The sequence below is a fragment of the Lemur catta genome, chromosome 3 (genome assembly GCF_020740605.2).
Source record: "Lemur catta isolate mLemCat1 chromosome 3, mLemCat1.pri, whole genome shotgun sequence".
NCBI classification, from domain to species: Eukaryota; Metazoa; Chordata; class Mammalia; order Primates; family Lemuridae; genus Lemur; species Lemur catta.
Window position 1 is genome coordinate 47,645,974 of NC_059130.1, and position 19,243 is coordinate 47,665,216.

Below are 19,243 nucleotides of genomic sequence, written 5' to 3' on the forward strand. Positions count from 1 at the left end.
TTGGTTATACACCCATAAGTAGGATTGCTATGGTAATTGTATTTTTAGTTTTTTGAGGAACTTCCATACTGTTTTTCATTATGGCTGTACTAATTTACATTCTCACCAACAGCATGTAAGAGTTACCTTTTCTCCACATCCTTACCAACACTTGTTATCTTTTGACTTTTTGATAACAGCTATTCTAACAGGTGTGAGATGATATCTCATTGTTGTTTTAATTTGCATTTTACTGATGATTAGAGACACTGAGCATTTTTACATCTATCTGTTGGCCATTCACATGTCTACTTTTTAGAAATGTTTGTTCAGATCCTTTGCCCATGTTTTAATCAGGTTATTTGTTTCCTTGTCATCAAGTTGTTTGAGTTGCTTATATATTTTAGATATTTGCCCCTTATCATATATATGGTTTGCAAATATTTTCTTCCATTCTCTGGGTTGTCTCTTCACTGTGTTGATTATTTTCTTTGCTGTGTAGAGGCTCTTTAAAATGTAATTTCATTTGTCTATTTTTGCTTTTGTTACCTATGTTTTTGGGGTCATATCCAAGAAATCATTGCCCAGATTAACCTCATAGAGAAATTTTCCCTGTTTTCTTCTTGTAGTTTGACAATTTTAGGTCTTCTGTTTAAATATTTAATCTGTTTCAAGTTGATTTTTGTATATTGCATGAGATGAGGATCAATTGCACTTTTATGCATGTGAATGTCCAATTTTCCCAATTCTTTCACTATTGTGCATTTGTGGCACCTTTGTGGAAAATCAGTTGATCATAAATGTGTGCGTTTATTTCTGGGCTACTGCCTATTCTATTGGTTAATTTGTCTGTACATAGAAAACCCTAACGACTCCACCAAAAAACTGTTAGAACTGATAGATGAATTCAGTAAAGTTGCAGAGTACAAAATCAATGTATAAATATCAGTAGGATTTCCATACACTAACAACAAACTATTGAAAACAGAAATAAAAAAATGATCTAAGTTGCAATAGAATTAAAAACATTTAGGAGTAAATTTAATTAAGGAGGTAAAAGATCTGTATACTGAAAACTACGAAAGAAATTAAAAATGACACATATAAATCAAAAGATATCTTTTCATGGATTGGAAAAATTTAGTTAAAAGACCCATACAACCCGAAGTCATCCATTGATGTAATGCAATTTTTATCAAAATTTCAATGTCACTTTTCACAGAAATAGAAAAATATCAATCCTAAAATTTGTATGGAACCACCACAGATTCCAGTAGCCAATGCAATCATGAACAAAAAGAACAAAGCTGGAGGCATCACACTAACTGATTTCAAAATATATTACAAATCTATAGTAATCAAAACAGCATGATACTAGCAAAAAACACATATCATTCATTAAGTATTTTAAATGAATGAATTAATAATTGAGTACATTAAAGAGTGTATAAAGAGTAAATTTTCTGAAATCATACATTTCTAGAATTTCTTCCTTTTACTATTACCTTTACCTGATTGTTTGGTGAGATATGCAATCCTAGGTTGAACTTTTGAATTTTGTTCTGCTGTCTCTGACTTCTGGTATTAATGATGGAGAAGACTGATGTCATTTGATTCCTGTGTCTCTCTTCCTTGTTTTCTCAGAAAGCATATAGATTATTTTCCCTGTTTTTAAATTTTATGATGATGTCTTAATGTAATTATTTTCCTTATTTTTTTGTCATTCAATGGGCTTTTTCAAATTATAGTCTTAGATTCTTTAGTTCTGAGAAATACTCTTGTATTATTCAATATTTTTTCCCTTTATATTGGACCTCTAGGATTTTTATTCTCATTTTTTCCTTCTTCTTTCTCTATTTCTCTTTCTTTCTTTCTCTACTGCTCACTTATTTGCCTTTTTTTTTCTAATTTCCAGGAGATTTTCTCACTCTTGCCTTCTAAATTTTTGATAGACATTTTTATCCTTATCATATTTTTAATTTTTAGGAATTCTTCCTTATTCTAAGATTAGTCTTTTTTCATGAATCCTGTTCCTGCTTTATAGATGTAATATCTTATCTCTGAGAAGTTTAATTTAGTTTTCTTTCAAAAATTTTTTCTCCTCTGAATGTCTTGGTTTTTTTCTGAATACTATTTTATTGTTTGCTTTGTTTTGATCTTGTCTTTCATACAGAAGTTTTAACACATATTTAGTGATATTTAGCTGTTCATTAACATTTATTGGAAAGCACTAAAGTGTTAACTAGAAACTGTGTGGGTGAACAGTGCTTTTGATTAGTAGTATATTCCAGAAAAATCAGGGAGTAAGTCAACCCTTTAAGTAGGATCTCCAAATACCAGCATGTGGGAATATTTTCTATGGAACTATTCCTGTGTTCGGAGAAAAATTATCCAATTTCATCCTTGGTTGAGAAAGAGGAAGGGTTGTATCAGCTAATTGCAGTATTCTGCAAAAAATCTGGAATACAGAGGCTGAGGGTCTTATAGGTCAAACTTTCATATGCCCTTGTTTTGAGTCTTACACATTAAACTTGCCTCCCTTGTGGCTAACATTCTTGTTAAATTTCCCCAAAATGTAAACCCCTTGTATTTTCTGGGGGAGGGGTCGAGCAGTGCCTGCACATAGAGAGACAAATCTGGGGGACAAATGAGCTATGTACATACTTTTACAATACAAGGCCACTTACTTTCATTTGTGTAACCTACCCCTACCTACTGAAGTACTTATAGAATTCAAGAGCTAAGCCTCTTGGATTTTCTTCTTTTTAGGTTTATACCTCTGTAGGTACTTAGATTGCAAATTCCTTCTTTCCTTTTCCCTTTCCCTTTCCTTTCCTTTCCTTTTTTTTCTTTTCTTTTTAAAAAACTAGTATAGTTACCATCTAGTATCTGTTCTCTTACTTATAAAATGATTTAAGATATTCATCTACTGTTACTTTCTCTTCAGTTTTCCTTGTCTTTGTGGGTAAATATATCTTTTTACTTTTCTACATTTGCTTTACTAGAGTTTTGGAAGAGAGAGAGAAGTTAAATATGTGCGATCAAATAGCCATATTTAACTGGACGTTTTCCTTTACTTTTGAAATGAAATAGGAGAAATAATAAGTGATCAATATATGTGGAACACCTGTTATATACAGAACAGGTTAAAATGTGTTGTAGAATCAGGAATTTGTGGTTGTCACTACATACTGCGTGAGTCACAGGTATAACTATAGCCAGACGGCTGTTTCTGTGGAGAAGGACTGCTAGCCACCACAAAGCATGTCTGCTCTGGGTATATGGAGATGAGAATAGCTCTTCCAATTATTTGGCACTTAGGCAAAAACATTGTGAAAAAATTTCCTGTTCTCCCAGGTCTTTTTTTTTTCAAGAGAGCATGCAGAAATCTTTTCTGTGATTCATAAAGCAGTGAGGGGTGGGGTTGGGAGAGGTGGGAAGTGATTAAATGCCAAAGAAAACGAAGGAAACTTCATTTCTCTTAGCTTGTTCTTGACATATTTTTAAGTTCATTAATAGAATGGAAAGTGGCATTAGAGATTTTATAATGGGTAGTTATTCTAGGGAAACAAATGAACATTAATCCATTAAATAGTTTTGATGCATATGTTAGAATAGTGAGTAGAGACAGTATTGCATAAGCCTAGGAGCAAAGTGGTAGTATAGGACTATAAGAAGATATAAAATTTACAAGGGAAATTTATGCTAAATACGTTGATTGCTTTTTTAAAAGAAATTATTTCTGATCAAATCAGGTCAAATATACTGCTGTCCATTTTGAAAAAAATTGTGTCTATTGACAGAATTCTGTCAGGCAATGAAATCTGTCAGAAAGGAAGACTAAATATTTCTTAACTGATTAGGTCTAGATTAGGGAGAGTTTGCCTCACTGAACCTATAGGCTTCGTTAATAACCGTGTGTTCTAATATGTGAAAATTGATGAGAGAGAATTTCTTTGAAATCCTTTCTCTTTCCCCAGCCCCATGGTCTTCTTAATGGCATGGATAATATTGGGATGCCCAGTTTAATCTCTGAGACAGTAGGTAGTGCTTGTGGGTAAGATCCAACCACACCCTATATGATTGAGTCAATAAATGTTGTAAAAGGCTATAAAAATTGACCTCCCTCTCAGTAGGTGGCACTTTCCAGAAGGAATCAGCTGCAGTGTTGTTTTTGGGACCTGTGATAAGCTGCAGTCCCTCAGGAGAAGCACTTGAATGCTTCAGGCTGTGGGCAGGGCCCTGGAACTTCCAGATGAGTCCTTATTCTCCACCATAGCATAGGAGGGTGGGGAAGTGAGACTGGGCAGGGCTAGGTCAGTTGAGCCTGACTTCAGGGTCCTCCAAAACAGTAAGGTAGCTGTCTTGGCAGGAATTAAAGGTCTGCTCCCAGGCCACTGGGGAGAACCATGAGGGAGGGGCTGATGTGGCCCTGACAAGCCAGAAAGTCTGCTTGTGGGGGCAGGGCTAATCTGAGATTCAGAATCTGCCTATCAGGAGTAAGGTTAGCTCTTCTTCCCTCTCCCCTGCTCTGTGGTTTTGTTTTGACATCTGCCAGTAGGCAGGAGCTCAAATTAGCTGAAGTCCCCAGCAATTGTGTTGTGGGTTGGGAGCTTCCCGGGGGAGGGGTGCTCTAATAGTATGCTGTGTCTGAGACGCACACTGCACTCTCTCTTCAGTTCTGCCCACGTGGGCTCCCTTGCCTCCTGCGATTAATTCACTGATTTTCCCTCTGTGCACCCAAGAAACATGATTGAGTCCTGGGGGAACAGGATCTGGCTGGTGGGCCGGTCTCTGGGTCCCTGAATATCAGTCCCGGACTGTGCCAGGGAGAAGTGTGCTGGTCCTGAGTTGCCTATGAGGTGCTCAAGCAGGTGTGATACCCCTCTGCTTTGGGGTGTGCCCTGCTCTCATGGATCAGCTGGGCAAGCAGCATCTGAGAGGGCTGGTGAGCAGGGAGTCCATAGTCTGAGCACCCCTTAGGCCACTGCAGGTCTTTAAGAGGAAAGGTTTGAGCCCCACTCTCTGTGGGGAGCTTTGGTGTGGTGGGCACACCAATAGGAGAAACAGCCACTCCCGAGAGCCCCAGCTCAATCATCTTTCTGGGCTGTAGCAGGTGGGGGAAGGGTGAGAAGGAAAAGAGTGAATGGAGGACAGTTGACACTCTGGTCATTTCTGTCCCTCTTTCCAGAAGGCAGCCCACCCAGAATATCCAAGCTCTAGGGTCACACAGATCTCCCAGGACCCACTGGCCTCCTGTGGCTCCTGTAGTCTGGGCTGGAGTTGGGAAATGTTTGTTTGGGAATGAGCAAGATGAAAACTTGTGGGCTGAAGCTCCCTGGGGAGGACAAAGGTGCACAGTGGGTGTAGAAGCAATAGGGCACCTGCTATCTCAGCTCAGGTCTATGGTGACAATAAGTGACCCTGAGGGGGCTGGTAGCCTGGTGCTTTGTCCTCAAGAAGCTTCCAGTTTACTGACGGCAATAGCTTTTGGGTTCGTGAGGGTAGAAAGGCTCTCCAGCATCTCAGGAGCCTGCTGACTGCTACAGATGTGAGGGAGGGAGAAACAAACTGCTCCACCTGCCCTTCTCAGTGGACTCTAAGACTCTGTTGGGGGTTGATCTCAGCTGATATCTTGCTACTTCTTATTCTGCTCTGCAACTTCTTCCTGTGAAATCTCTGGTAGGTTCTGCACTTTCCCCTCAGAATTATACCCGATATATATATATATATATATATATATATATATATATTTTTTTTTTTTCATTTAAAGATTTTCCTTCTTTCTGAGATGATCTGGCAGCTGATGTCTCTGGTCAATCATCTTGAAAACTCTCTCAGTCTAAATTTTAAAGACTGCCAATATTGTCACATTCTGAAGTACAGGGGTTTAGATCTTCAGTATATGAATTTTTGAGACACAATTCAATCCATATAGCTACTATCAAAAAGGTAAATAGCATTGCATACAATCAGGCAGAGAGCAGAAAGCCATGTTAGCCTCCAAGGGTGCAGAGGCTCTGTACAGATGCTTAATTGCTACAACTTGGAGCCTAGAACCATCATTTGTCAATACTCAAATTTATCTTCTCTTTAGGCTTAGGGGTAGTGAAGATTTGCCACTGTCACTATTAATAGTTCTGTTGTGCTTTATTGTCTCTTACCGGTTGTTTGGCTCTGCTCACATAACTGAAAATGGTTTCTTCATCCCAAATCTTTTTAATTAAATCCTTTAATTATGTCATTTGTTTCCTGCTGATACTCTGACTGACACCTGTTTACCCAACATCCTTGAAATCTGTTGTACTTGATTTCTTTTAGGTTATGTGAGAACTTAAGGATACTCCTATGGCTATTCATTCATGATTCACTTATTTGAGCCCAGATGGAGTTGATACTGAATTCAGGAATTCAGCTTTGGAGATGAATTGCTCAGAAATATTGAGACATATTATACTAACTTGTCTTTTCACTGCAGTGATTAGTTTTCTGACAGTTGGGTTAGAAATTTCTATTTTTTCTTTTTTTTAGTATCTGCCTTAATTCTGTGTGTGTCCAACAGCAGTAGAGAGCCTGCCTTGATTAGTTGATCACAGTCATTGGAATAAAAGAGAGTTTATGATATATTCTTTTTCTAAGACAAGAAAACCATCAAAGTTGAAGAGAGAGTCACATTCAAACAATTATAACAATTATGCCTTGATTATGGATTACTAACTTACAAATGGCCTCATTTCAGATCAGACTTCCTATTTTATGGCTTCTAATGGCTAAAATAGACCTAAGACAGGGTAACCACTCCCATCTTTGTGTCTCAGTTGTACCCTGAGACCTACCACATCAAATGAACTTCTTTGTTCATCTTTTTCTTTCTTACCAGTCTATAAGCTCTTTAAATGAAGAAATGGTGTCTTGTCCATATTTATAAGTTTGAGGTGCAATGCTTGGTTAGGAATTACTGATGGAGGAATAAAAACAGAGAGGATGATGTGCCCCATGATTTTTGACTCCCCAGTGGTGTGTAAACAAGAGAATTTACTGAATATGCTGACTAGAAAAATAGAAGAGTGTAGAGATGAGGACTGCTGGGTCTGCCACAGGCTTCTGTGGAAAGAGGTGAGAGATGGCTCCACAGCGGCATAGCCTTTACCTGGAGTAAGACAGAAAATGTGGCTGAGTCTCAGAGAATCTAGAATCCCAGCAAGTAGAGGGGTAGGACCAAGTCAGTGAAGGAAAACCAGAGGGCCCAACACACTGAAAGGACAGACTACTTTTTCCTGGCTGGTCATGGCTGCAGCAGGTGCCAGCAGCACACAGGACATTGCTATGGAAGCTAGTGAGGGCTCAGAACAAAATTCAAGGCTCGGCATGAAGACTAGTTACAACTGTAATGCTACTGCCACCTGGATATATTTGCTTTTTTTTTCCCCCGTTCCTGGAAACTTTTATCTATTTTGCAGGAAAAGTGGCTGATATACCTTTAATTGAAATTTTGATATCTACCACCTCACACTCCTACCAAGACTGGGTGCTTCAAAGCATGCTGAGAATAATAATGTTTTCTTTAAAAAAGTATTCTGTCTTGTTTTGTACATTTGTATGTAGGATGTAAATTTTGACCTTGTTATATATATATTGAAGAGTTTAATTTTAGCAATCCTATGACTTGAGCTTATGGTAAAAGATGTTTAATTTTTAAGAAAGTAGGTAGCAGTTATAATCACAGTCTCTGGAAGACTGTGATTATAAAACAAACACTGACTTGTTTGCCCTCCCAAATAAAACAACTGAAGAACTTTTGAGATCATTAAAAACCCATTTCCTACCACATTGAGACATTGAAAGATTTAAATCCAGCAGGGTATCTGAAACATAGACATGTTGACTGTGCATAATAAGTATTTACCAATTGTATAACTAAAATAATTGTTTTGGGGTATCAATAATAATAGAGGTGACATTGGATTAATTGAGGTCATTAGATATTCTTATTAATAAATCTCATGGGTAATGTCATTGAAGTAAAGATGACAGCTACAGTCTTTGCTCAGTCAGACTTCTGCTCAGATTGAGTTCACTCTGTATTCTCCATCTCACAGGTAACATCACTAAATATTGAGATTTTTCATTAGGAAACTTCTGTGTGCCAATGAAGGGAGCTGGACAGCTATATTTGACATTTTAATGTTTTTAGAACCTGAATTTCCCTAAGCTATTTGGAGAATTTTTGTTGAAGATCCAATCTGATTTGTGTTTTTAAAAAGTCCATTCTGGCTGTCATCTGAAGACTATAAAAATGAGCAAAAATGGAAGCCTCCAGCCTGGATAAAAGTATCAAGAATTGATGGTGGGCTAGCTAAGAGTAAAGGCAGTGATGATAGGAAGAAGGATTATAGTGGGGATATATTTTGGAGGAAGTGCTGATAGGACTTGGTTTGGGAGTTTATGGTGAGGGAAAAGAATGGATTAAGGATATAGTTCATTTTCTTTGGTAGCTGTGGTGGGAAGGTAGTCCGCTATTACTAAGAGGAAGAAACAAGTTTGGGAATAGAAATCAGGAAATACATTTCGGAAATGTTAACTTTGAGATAATTATAGATATGTAAGTAGAGATACCAATCAAATAGGCAGTTGTACATTTGAGTCTAGAATTCTAGAGAGAGGTAAGGACTAGAGATAAAGAAGCCACATAACACTGCTAAATAATAAAAATCATAACTAACACTGCTTACTAAATATCTCACAATGTTTTAAATGCGTTACCTGTATTTATTCATTTAATTATCATAACAACCCTAAATTATTGTATAGATAAGAAAACAGGCACATAGTAGGTGGAGCTGGAAGTTGAATACTTGTCAGCCTGACCCCAAATACTCTTTCACTATTTCAGAATTCTGAAAAATATTGTGATATCCTCGTGCCAGATTGGGTGGAAATAAGAGAGCCGTGGATATGGTAGTTACAAAAATACAACTATAGATCCTGGACTCTAATATCCAATTTTGAATTTAAAAAATAACTTTAATGTCTGACTATAAAGAGGGCTTTCTGGTTTTTTTGTTTTTATTTTTTCAAATGATAGAATACGTAGGTACACTTTTTTGGCACTTGCCTCCACAAAGATTACTGTGGAGGTGGGAACATTTGAACAAACAACTGCTATTAAATCATATGTATTGTGAGAAGACTGCTTGTTCCAAGAAATCTGGCTTATACTATGTCAACACTTTTTAAAGTTGCTTCAAATAAGAAAAGGAGAAAAACATAATAGAATAAGTTTTGCTTCAGCATCTTAGAGTAGATTTTTGAGAACTATGAAATTTCAGGGCATAATTAAATGAACATTCTTTCTCTTCCAAATCCCCTCCCCTCCTATTTTCTTTTATGTCATATATTCTCTTATTTATTTATTTTAATGTTTTTTTCATTCACAGTAGATAGAACATACTGTACTCATTCAATTATTCTTATATCTATTGAACACCTGTTGTACTTAGGAGCTACTTATAAAGAGCTTACAATTTAGCATATAGTAAATATTCAATGCCTCACTAATGAAATTGATTAATAATACAAACTGTGCAATTAAGTGAATACGTTGGTCATACAGGACAAAGATCTGTAAGTGGTCTCAAAAAGGAAAGACCAGGTTAGCCCTTTTGAAAAATGTACTGACTCTGGTGCCAGAAGATTCTTTCATTTAAAAATCCTATGGAGTGCTCAACCTCTGTGGTGGGGTAATGTACTAATCATGAGGGATTAAAAAGTGAACAGAGGATAGCTGTTTCCTGCTCTCAGTACCCCTCTGACACCTACCAGTTGTGTGACTGAGTAAATCACTTTAGATCCTGTCCAACTCTACAATTGTACAGCGGAAGACTGAGATTTAGCCTTGAAGGACAAAAGGGATTTAATAAAAAGGGAGTGAAGACATTTCAGAAAAGGAGTGAAAAATAAACTGTGTGTTTATATATATATACACACACAGACTTGGATTTATACATATAAATGAAGATGCCAAACCTGCTTTATACATATAAAGCAAAGCCTATTGCGGCAATAGATTTTTCGGGAGGAGTAGTAGAGTATGAGGGTTTGTAGGTCATATTGTAAAGGGTCTTGAAGCTGGAATGACAGAGACTGATCATTAATTCTCAGGTCACCTAGTTAAAGAAGACACAAAAATTTAGTTGGGCCCAGGGCCTTCCAACTACAAACTATAATCCTCAGCCTCTCTTGCATCAAGGTGGTCTAGTTTGGACAAATTGGGTAGATTATAAATGATGGATGCCACATCTTCTTAAAGATGAAGCTGCTTACCTTTGAATTCTTCCTTCCCACTCCTACTTCTTCTGAGAAATTGTGACAATTAGAGCAAACTTGGAAGCCATGTATTAAAGATGGTAAATCCACCTCTCCAAATATAGGTTGGTTGTATCTGTACTATTTATTACATGAGATGAACTCACGTAGTGTGTAACTGTTTGATGTTGGCTTCTTCATTTAATATAATTCCTTGAAGGTTCATTTAAGTTGTTGTGTGTATCAATAATTCATTTCTCTTAATTGCTGATTAGTATTCCATGGTTTGATTATATAACAGTTTGTTTAATCATTCATCCATCAGAGGACATCTGGGTTGTTCCCAGTTTTTGACTATTACTAATAAAGCAGCTATCAATATACATGTACCATTTTTTGTGAGGAGCTAAGTTTTCATTTCTGTAGGATAAATGCCCAAGAGGGAAATTGGTGGGTTATGTGGGAAGTATATGTTTAATTTTTTAAAGAAATTGTCAAACTATTTTCCAGAGTGGTTGTATCATTTTATATTCCAGTGAGCAATGTATGAGTGATTAAGTTTCTCCATTTTATTATCAGTGATTGACATTATCACTATTTTTAATTTTAGTCATTCTGATAGCTATCTAGTAATATTTCATTGTGGTTTTGAATTACATTTCCAAATACCTAATGATGCTAAATATCTATCCATGTGCTTATTTGTCGTCTGTATATCCTCCTTGGTGAAATGTCAGTACATATTTTTGTCTATTTTCTTTTTTACTATTTTTCTGATTACTCTGTTATATACATATTTTTAACTGTTGAGTTTTGAACATTTTTTGTATATTATAGATTTGACCCTAAAACATGGCTCATAAAAGGAAAAGGTAAACTGATCTAGTTTGGGCCAATTGGGTGGATTATAAATGATAGATGCCACTTCTATGTCATCTTCTTAAAGAAAAAGTGGCTTTCCTTGATTTCCTCCCTCCCACTCCTATAAGGAAGTATCCAGGTATAAAATATCCTTAGGTGACCAAAGGAAAGGGAGATTTTATGGGAATACAATTCTCATAAGTTTTTCTTTGAACTTATTAATATGACTGTCAGTTGTACCATTTTTAAACAGTAATTCTAGAATTTATATGAATTTTTCTCATAGACAAAAAATGACTGAGAATTTTAAGGTAGGAGGAGTAAAGAAGGTAAAACGGGCACTCAAAAAAAGTTTGTTAAATAGACTTGCTGGCAGAACTGCAGTTTTACTCAGTTCTTCACTCGTCATTAACTATGGTGCACAGACACACACGATTAGAGACTTACATTAGCTAACACTTGTATGGGCAATGAAATAAAAGTCACTTCCATATCAAATGGTTCATTTAGATGTTCTCTTTCCACTAGAGAGCACAGTCACTGGGGATGTTCTATGACTAGATTTTAATTGTAATTCCTTATGCTATTAATGAAATCTATGTTTTCTTCAAATTGAAACATTTGATCCTAGAACATTCTAGAAGCTTTCTACAGAATAAAGGCAGAAAACACATTTAAAAAGCAGAGAAAATGAAGTAGCCAGTGATAAACAGTCCATTCCCCGTTTTTCAGACCATGTTTTTCTTTTAGATTAAATCATCTCGAGTCTTTTTGATTTTCTTCAATCATATTATTTTGATTAAGTTACTTTCTAAATCATATATTTCCATATTCCCTTTGACTCTAGTATGAAATGATTCAAGATATCAAGTGAAGACTCCACCTATAAAAGATGGAAATGACACGGCCCCTAGTGATAGCTTCTTATGTATATAATAACCCAACATCTACTCTCCTGATACCTCATGAGAAAGGCAGATCAGGGGTGCATGTATGCAAAGCTCTTGTTTTGATATGTTATGTGGGAGAATGGTTGACATAGGCTTTCAGCAACCCCAATCTGCTTGCTTCTATTAACCTTGAGGTCAAAGACAACAATACTAATTATTTAGTCATTTTAGACCAGCAAGTTATTTCCTATTTTCTCTCAGGAGGTTTTGCCCACTGGCTAAAATACATAATGCTAATCCATAAAGATTTAGAAAGGACTTTAGGACATCCTTTAGAAAGGAAAATATGACTGAATGTTCTCTTTTTAGAGTTGAAAAAATCAAGACCCAGAGAGGCTTAAGACTGTATTTCAACCATTATATAAGATGCACATCATTTTTTTCACATGTTAACTTATCTAAAACCTGATGTTTTTCTACAATTGATATTAATAGCATCATACAATGGCTGTTGGCCAGGTAGCAATGGTGATGTAGTTGGTGGTGTTACTGGACAGCTGTTACTTCACATTTCATTCAACAAACTGCTTAGGGATCATTTGACTGAAGTGTTAAGTCCTGGTTGTGGTCTAAAAACTTGTGTTAATACCTTCTAGTGAGACATAGAAAGCACCAGTAGAAAAACTCTTATAATATGTGTTAATGACTTGGAAGAAAAACTTGGAGTTAATAGTGAAGGATTTTCTTCAAGAAAAGCTGTAACACCAATGTCCATGATGACACAGAGAGTGATAATGTTTGGGAAAATATAAACATTGACTACTTTTAGTCAAAAATTGATTCAGATCAATTGACCCTGACTTCTTCATATTTTCTTTTTTATACATCATAACATTGATATGTGAAAAATATGTCTAAATAAGCATATCAAGCAATAATAAGCATAAAATAAAAATTCTAAACAATAGGAAATGTCATGGTTCAGCAAATTTTTCTTAGTGCAACATTCTTTCTTCTAAACAATGATGAATTTAATCAATTTTAATTTATTCTTATTTCCTCAGCTATTTTTCTATAAGTGAAGTTATTATTCATTCATACTCTTCGTGAAGTAAAAAACAAAATATTCCAATTTTGATGAAGAAATCTAATCTTTATTTCTATGATGTTAGCACAATATACTCACACAATAGCTTTGATCTGTACTTAACAAAATACATTTATAGCACTTTACAAACTTTATCAGTTTGGAAAACATTGCATAACATTTTATTAAACACAATACTTTATATATATTATATATATTTTCATAATTTTATTTACTTTAAAAAGATAATTAACTCTCTGTATTCAGTACTTGGTTTTATCAATAAAGCACAGCCTAACAAAGGAAGAAGTGCTCCCATTAGCAAATAAGATAAATAGAACACTAAGAAGAGATACCACCTGTTAGTCTGATTTATTTTAAATTAAGGTACCAGTGGAATGTAAACAAATTTTTTTTTGTAATTTTTTTTTACAAAAGACATGTTATCAAATATACATGCAGAGGTCTGAGTTCTAGTGTCTATCATTATATTTCCTTAACAATGTGGTACAATTTGTTAAGTCATTAAAAACTGTAGCCTTTGGCACTTTGAGTAGAAAAAGAATATATCAATATCTATGTAAAGAAAAAAACTTCAATGACTAGAGAAGTACTTTAAAATCTTTCGTTAAGAAATAGGAAAGATTAGGAAATAGCATACTGCACCGGAAATGCTGCAGCGATTTTTGTTCTCCAGAGTACTAAAACCAGTCCACCTTTCCCTCTATGAACTGGCAAAAGCCAGCAGGAGCGTCATGATGGTGGTGGTGGTGGCGAGAAGTGGGGAAGGCAACGTTTGACTCCCACTCCCCTCTCTGAGAAAGAAATTGCCAGAAGGGATATGGTTGAGTCTGTATTTTATTGCCAGAGTTTTCAATTCTGCTGGTTTCAGCTAAATTCTTAATGCCTTAGGAGGTTGGTTTCTCTAGAAAGCTCTGCCCTTCTCATGTAGAAACTGATGATGATGTGATGCTATTCATCTCTAAACAACTCCTATTACTTTTGTTTCCATTGCAAAATGAACGAAAAATCAGATCAACCAGCTCAGTTGTTTCCTTTTATTCCCTTGGCAATCATCAAGTGTATGTTAGAATTCTTAAGAAATGGTGTAAAAAAGGTTTAATACTAAATTCCAAGAACCAAATATTTCTCATACTTTAAATTTTTAAGTTGGAAAACACTTCAAAACATTTTGTTTTTAATATTATTACCAATGATATTGGTTTCCTTTGATTTAGGCTCAAGGCTTGATTTAGGATAGGTAGCAAAAACTGTTGTTTGCACATTAAGCATGAAAACTGTGCCTATTCAGATATTTTGAAGCAATACATTCTTAATTTATACCATGATATACTTTTACTTATCAATATGTATTTTTTTCCAGATTTTTCCTGTTGGTATCCAATTAATAGGAATATTTTAGGGAAGAGGGTCAAACCCAACTACAGTGGCTCTAATTTATGGGTCATCAGGTTATCGAAAAATTTAATGATCTGGAGCCAAATAGAAATTTCAGATTACTTGTTAAGATGGCAACCTAAGCCAGCTGGTTGGAGATATCTAAGGGTAAACTTGACCAACATTTCTGGCAATGTAACCCACAATGTCAAGTTTTGGCTCAGATTTCTTGTTCCTAAATTCACAGCAGTGTATTTTCCTGAAGGAATGTCAATTGTTGTTTTCTCTTTTAAAATAGAAGAACATATCTATAGCATCAAAAAAATTTAAATCTGTAAATAAAGAAGAAGCCATAAAAAGCAAAATATGATCACAATTTCAAAAGATTCTCTAAAACAATGTATTTTTAAAATTATGCAAATTTACTCACTAAAAGATTCATTAGCAGTACCTATATTTAAATGAAAAGTAAGCAGCAGAAAAACTATGCAGAAAAGTACTAGTTATTCCCTTTCACTGAAAATATTCCTACACAATTTTTCATGTTGAAGGAAGCAGAATTTTGAAGAAATGCACATAAACCTCTTCATTTTTTGACTGTGACAGCCACTATGGAGAAGCTGGGGGGTGTCCTATTCTAACACAAAGCAGCCAGCATCTTCTTAATAAAGTAGTATTTCTTGGACAAGGAATTGCACATCACTATTTCACAGCTAAATAGAGTTTGAGAGTTTACATGGTATATGCACTATAATAATCAGCACCACCCATATTGAGCTGTAGGTGCAGATTCTGCAAAATGAATATATAATACTGCATGGCCTCTGCTGTAGGGAGAACCTGTATGTGTTCTGGATTCTCACAGCTAATTATAAAGAAAAATCCCTATAGTTGGCACATTCAGGAAGTAAAATAGTACACACTTGAAGGAAACCGCTTTCTTTTGAAACTGCCCTCTGCAAACCCTGTTGAGTTTGAAGACAGGTCTGAAGAAAACGCGTCATATTATCACATTAGTTAGGTTCTTGCATTGTGCTTTTCCCTCCCCTTGATGTGAAATCTACAAGTTTAAGAGTAGTAGTTCTTCAAAGTTACAGAGTTCTGGGCCGATGGTGGACGATCTAGTTTGGCGAGACTTCCCAGTCCGCTGGAACAGAGCACAGGTAGAATCAACACGTGGTCTTTTGGGAGTAGCCCAAAGGATGGACTGGCCATCGCTCAGTCCTTGTACGCCCGTGTGGGGGAGGTTCCTTTGTAGAAGATATTTCTGGTGTTTTCGGGACTGTTGCTTCTTTCGGGGATTAAAATGATGTTGCCCTTTCTCCGCAGGGTGGAGTCGCGGGAAGAAGAAACGGACAGCGTCTCTGAGCCGATTTCGCTGCCCTCCACCGGGGTGACGCGGATGGTGGTGATTCCGTGATGGTGATGCTCATTATTATCAATGTTGCTTCTCTTGCGATCTCCAGAACCAAAGCTGTCTTTCAGGGACTCACAGCTTTCGGAGTCCCTGTTGAGATCGTTGAGCTCGTAAGTTTGGCGAAGGCTGCCCTTTTCTGGGGCTTTCCACTTCCAGGAGCCGCTGCCTTCGCCTTCGGTGGACGGGATCTGTATGATGGGCCTGTTGTTCTCCGGATGAGCTTCGACCCTCACGATCCCACTGGGTTCGTGGTCTGTCAGGGTTTTGTAGCGGATGGAGCCCGTGCAGGTTACCGTGCTGCCTTCGGTGTTCTTGGGGCTGCTTTGGAGGACGCCCTGCTGCTTGGACATAGCTATGACCTGCATGATCCGGGGCTGGCTGTTGCTTCTGTTACAGGCCACAGTCTTCTCTGCAGCTTTCAGCCACTTGGCCCGAGCAGAGCTGCTTTTGGGGGAGGTGCTTATGTTTTCCTGGGTCTCCTCAGGGATGTGTACCAACTGTGAGGACCCGGGGCGAGACTGAATGGACACCCGCGGCCCTCCGGGCATGCTGTTGTTGCACCCGGGCACGGCGCCAGGCTGGACCTTGAGGTACTGATTGCCAGGAGCATGGTGCTCTCCATTCACCCCCACCCTCGATGGCTCCGAGCTTGACCTCATTTCTATGGATCTGGGTGGCGACTGTCCGGGCTCAGTCTCTATTACTTGCAGGGACAACTTCCGACTTTCATTTTTATTCTTCCACTGGGTAAGGAGCTGCTTTGACCTAGCGGAATCCATAGACGCATGAATGGTTGCGTTTCTTCGGACAGGGTCTTCTACGGACGGGGTGTTGGCTCTCGGCAGTGTATTGCTGAAGGTAACCATGTTCTCCTTCCCCATGGGGCTCCGTGGAGTGATGATTTCCACATCAGCATTTGCTCTTTTGAGGTTTGTCAGCGAGCTAGCATCTCTGTGGTTGCGGTTGAGGATGCCTTCTGTGTGAGCAATTCCATCGCTGCTGCTACCATTTTTAGCAGATAAAACTCGGCTGGGGTCTTGACTGAGGTCTGTCAAAGATCTCAGGGCTTCTCTGTGCTGAAACATACACTCTTCACTAGGCAGGAAATTCCCCACAGCATACAGCCCCTAGTGTTCAGGAGTAAACAATAAAGATCATGCACCAGAAGACATAGACAGTAAGAATTACCCTCCGACTACCCACTGAAGTGCATAGATAGGTATGTGCTCCCTATACACCACTGACTAATTCAAATAACAAAAAAATGAAATTAAAATTATTTGGGGAAATAATTTGTAAGTTATCTCATATATTGCTAAACTAATATGCTCAGAAATCCCATTGGATGCTTTTGCTAATCTTATCCATTGTATGTTTTGAGAACAAAGGACAGAGACTGAAAGAAATAAGGATATTTTTCTGCTTTTCAAAGCTATTCATTTTTCTGAATTTAAGAACTTGTTGTTGAGTGACATCTCGAATGGCTTAAATGATTTATTTTACCTTCCATTTTCAATCATACTTTATGATGGAAAGGAGAAAAAGTGTAGATAATATAGAACAATAGATCATTTATAAATCATGATATCAGGTTTTGAAATGAGGGCAGAGAAATATATGGTTACAACTCACACTGAGTACAACCTTTTGTGTTCAGCATTATACAGGGTGCTTTGGGAAGAGAGAGCAGAAACTGTCACCAGATTGGGCACTCACATTCTTTTCTCATTTAAACTTGGTCTTGAGTTGGGAAATACTATGTGAGCAATATAGTACCACTGCAATAAATTTGAGCCAAATTTTATTTAATTTTGTCTTCATACTCAGTGTATCAATTTTTTGTTTGTTTTAGATTTGGGAGGCAAAAGTTTGGAAAAGGCTTAAGTTTAGACTCAAAATTATTACTGTTTTTACACATAGATCTAATCCCTATTGGATTTTCAGTTTTTGAGATGCTTGGTTTAACAATAAGATCAAGCAGTAGACAACACCTTGTGTGCTAATTTCAATAGAAGGTAGCCACTGTCTACTTTTCAAGTCAAAACAAAGAAATTTTATTGGTTTTGACATTTTATAGAATGCTTAACTATGAATAACAAAATTGGCTTAGAATTGATAAATTTCCAACTTCGGGGCATAGAGTGCAAACAGGAATGGAATAAAGTCAAGCTCTTGCCTGCCCAACTATTTTAATTCCTGGTTAAAATCTTCTTTTAAATAATATTTATCTATGCTCTCACCATTAGAGTTCACCAGAATGAGTAGTCCCTACCTAATGTTCTATTAATAATTGTACTTAAATTTATACATTCAGGAAAATCTTCCACTAAGACCGTAAGCTCTGTGATATACAGGTATAGTCATGCATTACTTAATGACAAAGATACATTCTGAGAAATATGTCAATAGGTGATTTGTCATGCAAATATCAGAGTGCACTTACACAAACCTAGATGCTATAGCCTACTACACACTGAGGCTGTGTGGGATAGCCCATTGCTCCTAGGCTGCAAACCTATACAGCATGTTACTGTATTGAATACTGTAGGCATTTGTATATCTAAATATATATTTGTATATCTAAACATAGAAAAGGTACAGTAAAAATATAGTATTATAATCGTATGGGACCACCATCGTATATGTGGTCCATCATTGACTGAAACATCATCATGTCATGCATAACTGTAGTTGTTTAATTGTTGTTATGACATGAGGCAGATAGTTGTTAACCTTATTTTATCTATTGTATTTTTTGAGAAGAAACATGCTTCTAACAGTCTCTGTAACTTGGCCAAATGGCAGGAAATTTGAGATTCATTCCAAAATCTTTCAAACCATAAAGCCTACGTGAATTCTAGGACGCCATGATACCACACAAGTGCAAAGACAATGCATGAACTAGAGCGTGGCAGTGCTCAGTCTTTATTTCTTCTGTAACACATATTGCCAACTGACACTCCCATAAGCAACTGAGGCTTCTGCACAGTTCCTGCCACATGAATTTTAATTTGATCCCTTTCTCCTCCACTGAAGAAAGCATATGAGTAAGAATAAGATTTAAAGTGACAATCCTGATTGTGCCATTTTATAAAAATGAAAAAATTATAAAGTCATAGCACACTTAAGTACTTTCGCTACATTTTTGTAATCATTTTCTTATACTACCTTTCCCAAGTGCATTGTGCCAAGACAATGATTGAGAACTGTGGCCATAGATAATTAATTTTTATTTCTCTGTAAACTCCTCTCAGTTTCCTTCATTATTGCCTTTTCCTCTGCATGTCACTTGTATATTGGTATTCC

The 19,243-nt window shown here is 36.8% G+C and overlaps 1 protein-coding gene across 1 annotated transcript in view; it reads right to left on the reverse strand.

Moving 5' to 3' along the window:
* Window positions 1–14,939: 14,939 nt before the first annotated feature.
* The window catches only part of PLPPR4 (phospholipid phosphatase related 4), a 38,665-nt gene continuing 34,361 nt past the window's right edge, over window positions 14,940–19,243 (reverse strand). Inside the window, exon 7 of the mRNA XM_045547465.1 lies at window positions 14,940–17,064. Within this exon, the coding sequence (XP_045403421.1) occupies window positions 15,739–17,064 (1,326 nt within the window). The 3' untranslated portion in view covers window positions 14,940–15,738. The remainder of the gene's footprint in view (window positions 17,065–19,243) is intronic.